The sequence below is a fragment of the Fragaria vesca genome, linkage group LG2 (assembly GCF_000184155.1).
Source record: "Fragaria vesca subsp. vesca linkage group LG2, FraVesHawaii_1.0, whole genome shotgun sequence".
Classification (NCBI taxonomy): domain Eukaryota; kingdom Viridiplantae; phylum Streptophyta; class Magnoliopsida; order Rosales; family Rosaceae; genus Fragaria; species Fragaria vesca.
The window spans coordinates 950,890-962,128 of record NC_020492.1 but is presented as its reverse complement, the minus strand read 5'-3'; the positions used below and the strand labels follow the sequence as shown (position 1 = coordinate 962,128).

At 37.5% G+C, this 11,239-nt stretch overlaps 1 protein-coding gene across 1 annotated transcript; it reads right to left on the bottom strand.

Moving 5' to 3' along the window:
- Nucleotides 1-4,471: 4,471 nt before the first annotated feature.
- LOC101292751 (DNA repair protein rhp54-like) lies at nucleotides 4,472-11,011 on the bottom strand. The gene is made up of 7 exons (XM_004289603.1): nucleotides 10,929-11,011; nucleotides 10,539-10,593; nucleotides 8,806-9,386; nucleotides 8,565-8,705; nucleotides 8,227-8,379; nucleotides 4,916-6,678; nucleotides 4,472-4,833 (listed from the first exon to the last, which is right to left on the bottom strand). Exons 2-7 carry the CDS (start codon nucleotides 10,585-10,587, stop codon nucleotides 4,830-4,832), a joined length of 2,691 nt encoding a protein of 896 aa, XP_004289651.1. The 5' UTR covers nucleotides 10,588-10,593; nucleotides 10,929-11,011; the 3' UTR covers nucleotides 4,472-4,829.
- Between the last annotated feature and the right edge of the window lie 228 nt (nucleotides 11,012-11,239).

The window sequence follows — 11,239 nt, the reverse complement described above, 5'->3', positions numbered from 1 at the left end:
GAACGTATGGAATTAAGTCAAGAGAATTTCGGATAAGATTAAAATGCGCAAGGATTTACCATTTTCGGACCCAAGTTTTTAAAAGCTTTGAGAAATGAATTGAGCAATAGATAGTTGAAATTGTTGTTGGAGCTGGATGAGAGAAGCCTAGCCATTGTGGATAGATCAAGCACTTCTAGGCTAGCTTCGAGAACATGTTAACATTCAAAATGCATATAAATAAAAGAAATTATTGCACAATACAAAGATTAAATATTAATCATCACTAATAAGAACAAGCACCTTGTTTGAGTACATGTACTTTGTTTGTAGACATTCTCGATATTATTTCGGGACTTCATTGTAATCATGGGTTCATGCTTTATATCCCTCCTTGTATTCGACAGTTTCATTAATGAAAGCTTAAGGGTAGCCGCACTAGCCCTTTATTAAAAAAAAAAAAAAAAAAAAGAAACAAACCCCTAGTTTTATTATATGACGACAGAAGATCAAAAAACTGAGGTGCTAAGATAGAACAAGAACGAGAAGATATAAATTCTAAAATCATGCGTCATATACTAATTTAGGGCATGTCATGTAATACAATAAAGTCCAAATGCATACGCTTTGTGGATGTATTTTCTTTCACGCTGGCGGAAGCTTTAGGGAATTCAGGGATAAAACTCTTGCCATAGATGAGAAGATGATACTTAACTACCTATGATTGTTGTTTCCAGTAACTGGCTTCTGCCACCTTCCTGAAGGGAAACTGTTTGCCAGTCTTCTTATAGTTCTGGACGATCGCAAACTTTGCGACTTCAATAACATGAGGGTCACTAAGGTTCTTTATTGGCACCCAGCTTGGGTCGACATCGCTGCCACCAACATCGGAGACGGCGAGAAGAGGAAAGAGAAGAGCAACGATTGCTAGGAGGTAGTAAGCGCCCATGACATATGGATGAAGATATAATAGGATGAGATCAGTGTAATATCTACATATATTTTATATAGTGAGTGAAGGACGATAACCGAAAGAGAGTATTAATTACTACATCAATGCAATTGAAGAAAGTTTAGAGGATCAAGAGGATTTATTAGAGCATCTCTAACCGTTTCCTCATTTTCTTGATTTTATTAATTTTGGGAAATATTGAATTGTTTTGTGGTCTAACAGCTTCCCCATCTCATTCCCTAAAATGGGGATGAAGAAGAAAGATATGCATTCATTCCCTAAATTTGCAGCAAAATCTTCATTCTCTAAAATTAAATTTTTCGCGTGCTTCAACAAGAAGTTTACATAAATAGAATATTTTATTGAGTATTTTATTGTTACAATAAAATATTTATATATATATTTTTGTTATAAATTAATAATTATGTAACATGTTTTATTGTTATAATAAATGCTAGAATCTCTAAAATAGAGAAGCTGTTGGAGTTGGAGCATAATTTTTTTGGAGATTTTGGCTTTTGTTTCCTCATTTTAGAGAAATTTTAGAGAAGTCGTTGGAGATGCTCTTAAAGACGGATCCGGATCCGCTCCTCATATTTCTCTCATAATATTGCCTCATAAGACAATATTGACCGTTCGATCATAATCAAGGGCCAAGATGTCCTAACTTTAGCATTTCATCTATTCTCTAATCTCCCTCTCCCCAAATTCTCTCGTATGAGATGAGGATCAAGAGGTTGAACTCATCACTCACAGCCGAAGCAATTCTCGACTCAAGGCTTCCCTGTTGGAGAACAAGCAGCAGAGAAACTAAGTAATCTCTTCTTTCAACATCAATCTCATCAGATTCCTGGTTATCTCCAATCAGGGCAATGAATAATCTGACGAATTGATCGAGAATGAAAATATTGTTGCTCCCGTGATCTCCGTCGTCGGCATTGCTGCCGCTGAGAGCCTCCATGGTTGAGACTTGAGAGTTTTGTTGGTGACGAAATCTTTAGAGGGGAGGACTTGCATGGTGGTGGGGCAGGTGTTGCTTCCACCGTAAAATTTCCTCCAAATATTATATTCAATTCCCTTCACCTCTTTCTTCAAATTGCATGCTCTAATTTTTACAATTGTTCACTGAGGAAAAGCTTATATGTTTACCTAGAAAACTCAAAATTGATAACGAAGATGAATACATGACGCCCACAGTTTCTAGCTTTCTGGGTGTTGAATCATTTAGGTACCCAGATGCAAAAGACTCTTGGAAATTCAGCCTGGATTAGAAAGATTGAAGTTCACATGTTTGAAATTTTAATAAGAACAGTTTGAAGCTAAAAGAACAGTTTAGAACAGTTTGTATCGACTTTTGATTCATATTGCAAAGAACAATTTGTGTTGTAAAGAACAGTTTTGTGTCCATTTGAAGCTCTGAAATTTAATTCATATTGCAAAGAACAGTTTGTGTTGTTAATTGGATGGATTTGTTTTTCGTCGAGTGGATTTTTGAAGGCTGAAGGCTGAAGGCTGAAGGTTCAATTACAAGAATCCTGTATTCAACTACAAGGTGGTTGAAGCTTAACGAGAATTTGGAATGAGAAAGAAGAGAAATTGGAGAACAGAGGAGAAAATATCTCAAAATCTGAGTAAGTAACATCTTGGCCCTTGATTATGATCAAACGGTCAAGATTGTCTTATGAGGTAATATTAGGAGAGAAATATGAGGAGAGGATCTGGATCCCTTAAAGACCCAATGCAATGTGGTAATAAAAAGTAATAAATAGAGGAGCCCATTCTAATGAGGACTTTTTATTTGAGGACTTGTTAAGGATTTTTAATTTCTACCGTTAGATTAGATAGATGGTTCAGATTTTAAAGATCAAGATGAGGCTTACCACATCCATACAATACACCTCTCCTCCCTTGAGAAATTCAGAAACTTTATCTCTCTTTCGAATCCCTTTCCACTGTTTTTCATTTTTCTTCTGTTTTTTCTTTAATTTTGAGTTCCTAACATGATTTTACAATTGTGTTTTTCTCCTACACCTCCATATGAGCCTTGAGAAAATGTTGTGAAGGAGGAGGGATTGAGATACATGTGGCCTTATGAGAAAAGTTTATACTTCTTCAATTGTAGACCATTGATCTAATCTAACGGTTTGTGTTTGAAAGTCTGCAACAAAATGGTCCGCAATAGAAACAGCCCCAATAAATAGATATAAGTAAAGACAAACCATCGCGGGTAACCTTTAGCCTGTTGGTTTTGTGAAATGTGCACAGTCCATCAGGTCTAGAGTTCGACTGGCAGATGATGATGATGATGAAGAAAAAATTGAATCATCTTGGAAAATGAGGTATTCTAAAGTACCTCTGTTTTGCATTTCTGGTCAATATTTTTATATCTTCTAATTGAGCTTCAGACTTTGATATTACGTTTTGAATTGCTTAAATAATCATCACTTGACACTCAGGAGAATAGATCAAGTTTTATTATGAACATAGAAGATCACAGAACTCAGCTGACAATCGGAGGTAGCAAGATTTAATTATCATGTGTTACTTGAGTAAAGTAACCCAACTTCTTAAGCTCTGTGACTATATTTTCCGTCACCGAGGTCTCAACGGAAATAACTGCTTCTTTAGGGTTACTCTTGACGGTGATAACAAGTCGGAAAGTGACCGTCCCCGACTCCCATCCCTGGTAGTCCCCCCTTTATCAATTATCACATTTTGGAGCAACAAGTTTCCGCCCGACTCCTTGTGCTGGGAAACTGCAGACTATGCGACCTCTTTCACATGAGGCCATGAGGGTCGCTAGTGTTCGTTACGGGCTTCCAGGCACGGCCACCAGCACCGATATCGGCTACGGTGAGGAGTGGAACGAGAAGAGCAAGGATTGCCAAGAGGTGGTAAGTAGTGCCCATGGTGATGGATGATCAATACCAATTCGGTTTATACTAGCTAGTTGAAGTGTTGAGGGATTTAGTAGTCGTGCATGGTTTATATATGGAGGGTATGGATTCATTATGTTACTGGGTTCAAGTAATTCAGCAAGTTTAAATTAAAAGTGAGATAAATGATCTTTATGCATTACAGGAGTTTTCATTCTAAAATTAAATACAGGGGTAAGTAACTTAATTACTAATTACTAACTAGTTGGTCCATGAGTTAACATGGTCAGCCGTTGTAATGTGTCATACATTTGGGGGCTAAATCATTCATTTGGGAAGACAAAGAAATAACACAAATAAGATGAAAAACGTACTACAAAAAAGGTGAAAATCTCATTGTAAAAAGGTGTGTGATTTAGAGATCCTGATAGAAAAGCTCTTACCATTTCACCTGGAAATCAAAGGAGTAAGAAAATAAAAGGTCAAGTTGCTCACTCTAATGCATTCACTTTCTTCTCCAGTATCATTGGGGATAGCCAAGTCTTGAACCAGTTTAGCTCACGACCTAATGCGATTCTCATACAATTCTATAATTGATCTATAATTGCAGAAGAATCTTTCTTAATACTAGATATTTCATACATTTTCTCCAGCCCAGTACTTCCTGTGTTATTTGCTCCATTTCCATAAGGATGACGTTAATTACACAGTAGAAAAATCAAACCTAAAATTTAACAGGGTGCATATACCAGCTCAAACAAAAACAAAACAAAAAAACAAAAAAACACAAAATAGAGCGAAAATCACAAAAGAGCATAGTTCCTGAAGGATAAATGGCATCTTCACAAAAAACAGCACCCTCCGAATAGACGACTCTGATACTTTAAAAAAAAACTAAGCAAAACCTGCATGTACCAAGATATGTTCACCACCATGCTAACTAAAGTTAACAGTGGCATGTCCAAAACTGTTTGTGACAACTTTCCCTACTCTGCACCTGAGCCTTACTATGATGGAAGGACCTACCTGAAACAATAAAGAAAATAGTCAGAAAAAAATGGATGTCGGAACTTGATGAAGAAAAATTTGGATGTACAAGCACACAAACCTTTTGTACAGAACCTTCACATCTTCCCCTAACGCCGGACTTTCAAGAAAATGATCACCACACTCTTTCACATCAACAGTATCCACTTCAAAATCCCGATAACCACAATATTCGTTCCATTCAAACCACATCTTGGCAATTAATTCTTTTTGGAAGCAAGTACTATGATCTTCCTCTTCAGGGGAATCAGCAGCTACCAATCTATATACAAATACTTTCCTCTTTTGGCCAGGTCTAAATGCACGGCCAATTGCTTGCCGTGTTACAGAGGGATTAAGATGGACATCCAAAATTAAGACTCGTGAAGCCCCTACTAAAGATATACCCTCTCCACATGCCTTGATCGAGCCAAAGAAGACCTTAGCATCAGGGGAATTGTTAAATCTCTCCATGGACCACTCCCTATTCTCAGATTTCGATTCCCCTGTGATCACAAACAGCTCTCTCCCAGGACTCCAACCCTTTGTTTTGACGGTTAATCTCTCTAAAAATTTCAAAGGTGGGAGGTACTGACTGAAAACCAATAGTTTCTCACCAGATGACTCACATAACCTAAGCATATTCATAAAGAATTTAGCTTTGATTCCTTCATTCAAGTCTATCGTCTCAACCAATTCATCTATCTTTTCATTTGAATCAGAGGGTTTCCAGTCCTTAGAGACGGAGTACAGTTTAGGGTGCAGATAAACAGCACTGCCAACTGAACTTTGCTTGAACTTCCTTGCAAACTTCTTGAATTCCTTCTGGATTTTCTGCTTCTGCCAGTCACTTAGATTGAGTACCACAGTGAAATCAATAAGTCCAGGAAGCTCATCCAGGGAATCTCCTTTGTAGTAATGAAGGACCTTGCTGGTCATCTCACGCAAGTCATGTATGACAGTCACTTTCCTTCTGAAATCCTTATCCTTCTGCAGAGTATCCTCCACTAGTTCATAAAAAACATTATCAGCACCAGCTTTGAACTGCTTCCTTGCACCTGGTATATGTACCCTACTCATTATGCGCTTGATGATGGGTCGGGAAGTTTCTGATCTTAAAAACTTAGGACGAACCAGATTCAGAATGTTGAACACTTCCTTCACATGATTTTGATAAATAGTTCCTGAAAGTACAACTTTCCTTGGTGTCTGCAATTTTGCAATTGATTGGAATACATCAGTATTGTCATTCCGAGGGGTGTGCCCTTCATCCATAATAAGAATTGAAGGTGCCTTTAGCAATATTTCCTGGCACGACGTTGATATCTGGTTCGTTTCTCGATCACAAACAATAGAGGAGAACTGTTTGTACCCTAAGAACAGGATACTTTTCTGTTTCACCCACTTCTTCAAAACCTCAAGCTGCTGTGACCGATTGTCTGCTTTGGCCTCATAGAAGTCAAATAAAGGAATATCCTCTACTTGCCAATATTTAAACTCCTTTTTCCATGTATCCAATATTCCTTTAGGAAGAACAACCAACGGTCTAGCATTTGGATACTTTGCTAGGAAACTTTGCATGAAACTAATTATCATAAATGTTTTTCCAGAACCTGGAGCATGGGCCAAGATGCAACCACCAGGATTATCACCAACTAAGTTGCTAACAAGAAAATTGAAACCCTCCACTTGATGAGGTTTCATTTGCTTCATATGTCTTGGGTGAGCAGATATTTCAGTTATAATCAAACCATCTTCTGAAAGTTTAACTCCACCATCCTCAGTTGATTCTCTGTCTTTCCCATTACGAGAATCAGGCATGTACGTTCTTGTACTCCTTTTGACCTGAAATAGTAAAGATACAATGAAATTTAATTTCCAAAAGATAATATGTACCCATTGGCATCAGATATCTTGTCAATTGGTTTAAGAAGATCCATCTATTGATTTTAATTACGTAAAGGCAAGTATAGAGACAAGAGTCCAAGGCGTAAATAAAATGTTCAGCTCAGTAGACCAGTACCAAAGAACTCACAATACAGTAAAGTATATTATAGGCCTTCACCGAATTTGATTATCCTTATTCAAATTTCTTGCTCTCAATACCATGATTAACTCATTCAGCAATGTAACACGTTGTCAGATCCATTGAGCATGGAACATTCAGATAAGAATTGTGTGTTTCAATACTGTATTGGATCTCACGAGTAGTGAGAAGCCACCCTTTGTTTCCTTCTCCAAAACAGAATTACCGTGTTCAGTTGTCTACTGGTGACAAAATCCAGGAGGAAACTGTTGAAGAGAAAACAGTAGACCAGCTCTCTAAGGAACTTACAGTTCACTAATTGGTGAATGGGGATTTTCACATGTTGAAATAGATCAGCGTGTAGATAATTCTCACCACATCAACCTTGTCATGTTCATTTTTTCCTCAAGTCAAAACTGATGGACATTGGTCCTGTGACCAAACTAATCTAATCAACTAAATGATCCAGTTGGATAGACTAAATGAGTCGAAGCTTAAAAACCAAAACCCCTCATTACTGATTAAAAAAGGAAAAAAACCAGAAAATGAGTCAGACATGACTCTCGGCCTCTCGCCCAAGCAAGCCCTTACAGGACAAGCCTAGGGTCACTCAAAATTTGATTAATAGATTCACCCATGTCTGTTAGTCATTTGCAGGTGATATGAAGATGAAAAATGCTACCATTGAGGCATTGACAACATCAGAGTTGAACCATGAAGGCCAGCTGTGCCATCTCAATCCCTCATGTCATTTCCCCCTTGGTTTGGGTTTGTTCGGTTTGAAAGGCTAATAAGTGAAAAGCCAAACCAATGCATGTTAAAAGACTCAACCTATTTAACCAAAGTGACAAGAACAGTATTGGTCAGATCGTTAGGGTGGATGAGGTGGGTCCTTGAACATCCATTCATATCGATAGGTTCTTGCTAAGGCGTGACATTTTATGCATTCCATACAATGATTACAAAGGTTAGTTTATGCCTAAATCCAGACCAATTCACATATCTTGATTACATGGGCATTTGACTAGAGTAATAAGTAATAACTCATATTCATAAAGTGTCGGGATGAACTGAATTAATTTCAGCATAGCATGATTTTATACTAAAAGCAGTGCACTAAAACTAGAGCTAGAAAAACTTAGTAGCCCTAAGGCCTATCCAATTAAACTCAAATTAAAGACCACCCACTTATTCAAGTTATTCAAGGTTCTCTATTTTCCTGGTGGCTTAGTTCTAGTACCAATAGTCTACATCACCACTACCTGCAGGCAAATGAACATTCAAAAAGAACAAAGTTGCAAAAGCAACTTACCAAGCTGATAATACTAAAATGATGATATTATAGGTACTCAAGGTGGAAGCTATACCTTGTTATACTGAAACTCAAAGATTGTATCAATGCTTCTGTCAATGACCCCACAGATGCGGCAAACAAATCCAAGATCATCCTTTAAGACAAAAGAATGCTCGCAGTCGCCTTCACTCGTTCTTTCTTCAGATAAAGGATCTACAGTGATATCCTATCAGGAGGAGATAAAAATGAATATAAGATAAAGATTTTATTTTTGGTCTGAATATAAGATAATTATTGTATACTATGACAGCTATGAAAAATTATTAGAATTTTCACCCAAAACAATCCTTAAGCTTATACCAATCACTTGACATCAAAACACTAAATTTAAAGAAAGGACATAAACAATACCTTTGAAGATTCAATTGCCATTGACATTTCCATCCATGCGTCTCCTAAACCATCATCATCTTCAGTACTTTCTTCGTCTTCTACACCCACATAAACACCTGGATCTTTATTCGTGTCAGTTTCTTCAACTTGATCCCTCACCTGAACAGGATACTCCAACCAATCATTTAATAGATACCCAAAAAAAAAGACAATGAAATGTATAAATTACAAGCAAAATCGTCATATGAGTGAAACATACTCCAGGGTCCTTCCTGAAAACTTGTTCAGATGGCTGTGGCAGAATTATATCCTTGAAAGAATATGATGGTTGTGTCATAAAAACCTCCTGGAAAGAGTAGGAAGGCCTCTGATCTTCAGTCTGTTCCTCATCTGAATCAATGATTACAATAGCCGTTGATGCTGCTGGAGCATTTCTGTCAACAGAGTCATCCTCCAGATCAATGACATTATTTTCTGCCAGAGACGGAGCTCGTTGAATTGCTAACGCTAATTCAGGAGCCAGTTTACTCTGCCTTCTTTTCTCTTTAAAGTATGAATTAGATAGTGTGGGGAATTTTGCGAACAACGGATTCAGCACTTCATTTATCTGAGCAGCCAATGCCTTCATGTCCTTTTCAACACTTCCATATTTACCACCGTCATCTAATCCCTCCAGCAAGTTTGGTATAGCCAGCGGATCAGTATAATCAACAACTGCAGAGGTGGAACTTGGTTTCTTTTGTACAGTTTCATTGTGCATACTTGCAGACAAGACCATTGCATCACATACATTTCTATCAGAAGATAATTTCAACTTCTTATGCCCCTTGGAATACAGACCTGATTTCAGATGGTAACATTAACAATATAAGGAATTTGTGGGAAATATATAAAAATAAAAATAAATATAATAAAAATCATTGAATCAACGGAAAACCATTTATCTAAGGTATCACAATGAACACCCGAACGGGAAACAGGAGAAAGCTTTGGCAAAACTTCCATTTCTGCTTTGTGAGTGCCATAACTGCAATAATATGTCGTGATCTTGGAAGTGGGCACATGCAAATGCTTTAGCAGCATAACATGGATAAATTACCATAAAAGAATTAAACAAAACAAAAAGCCAAAACACTCATACTCTTAGATGGAAGAATCATAATGAAACATTTGATAATATGAAAACTGTGCAACCGTACTGTTATTAACTACAATGGAGGTAGTGCTCCAAGCAATCCTTGGAAAAAGAAATGAAGGAGTCCTTGTACGCTTTAGAATCATCTGAACATTCGAAGATACAGCTTGTCAAATGGGGGAAGAGGAAGGAGAGGAGTCCCTAAGCTTTCCGGCTCACTACTAGGTATTTCAAAAAAAGGGGAAAACTTTTCTGCAAATCAAATACATTCTTCCTTTTTCACCTTTTCAAACTACCCTTACCGATACTAAAACAGAAAAATTAGCCTCTTTCTGGAAATGAATTGAGAGGAGGTCCAATTTGGTATTACTTGTTTGAGTACTAAAAGTAGGACATTTCAGCTCGAAATAAACTACCCACTCAAATTCAGTACCCGCTACAATGAAGCAGCCGGAACAAAAAAAACAAAAAAACAAGAAGGGGCAAATTACATTTGCTCCATACACCTTTGAAGGTGCAATCTATCTACGTATAAAGTTTGAGAATATCTTTTTGCTCTTAAGTGTCTTCATTAACAGAATCACCACATCGAATATTCCCTAATAATCACCTGAAGCAAAACTTTCTGTCCTAATCATCACCTAGTCCCACTATCCCTTTAACGCCCAGCATTGATGCAACACAAAATATTCCAGGATAATAATAGTTCAGTCCACTTGAGTGATGAACAAAATTCACAAGGTTTACTAACACCGTAACTATAAAGAGTCCGAAGATAAGTTCTTCTCTTGAAAATTCTTGCATGCAAACACAATGCGCATAAACAAAAATTGCCATTCAAGAGTGAGAGGGTCTACCGTCGTAAGTGGCGTCTTCACCGGGCCGTATATCCACCGCCGGCTCCATACCTCACTGAAATTTGCAGAGAACATTAAGCACAAGCAAAGCACCCAAAACAAAATTAAACTAATTAATAATTACTGAGAAATAAAAAATCAAACACAAAATTCGCCATTTTTGTATCAGGGAATGGTGATTAAAAATCAAGTTGATCCTTCAAATCGACAATTACGAGAATTCAGAAACAAACAAAACAAAAGCTGCTTAATTTCATGAAGCGGAAAATAAAAATAAAGAAAAAGAATCACAATTTTTTTATGAGAGAGTGGTGGTAGCTACGGCGGACTGAGCTCTGAAAAAATCAAAGAAGCTTGAAATTGGGGGTTATTGAAGGAAGAGGGACTCACATTTGGGTTTGGGAGACGGACAAGGCAAGTCTGTGAAACCCTAGCAGAGACTGAGAGTGAGTGAGAGAGAGAGAGAGAGACGCTAGAGCTTCTTCTCTCTCTCTTTTGGAAATGAATGAGAGAATGAGGTGCCTACTCTCTGTGTCTTGATTCCATGCTAAAAGCCTAAAAGAGTGGAAAGGGGGAGGAAGGCTAGAGTGCTTTGCGCTTAGACGGTATGAGCGAGCGAGGTGATGTGATGGCGGGGTCTGATTGGTTGCATTTTTGGCTTTTTAGAATATAAGAGTTAAATTTGTTAGCAATACCAATCG

Coding starts and splice junctions, on each gene's coding strand:
- LOC101292751 (XM_004289603.1), bottom strand. CDS start 10,587: ATGGAGCCGGCGGTGGATATACGGCCCGGTGAAGACGCCACTTACGAC. Junction 9,387..10,538: donor TGAAGACGCCACTTACGACG/GTAGACCCTCTC, acceptor ATCTGAAATCAG/GTCTGTATTCCAAGGGGCAT. Junction 6,679..8,226: donor TTGAGTTTCAGTATAACAAG/GTATAGCTTCCA, acceptor TTACTATTTCAG/GTCAAAAGGAGTACAAGAAC.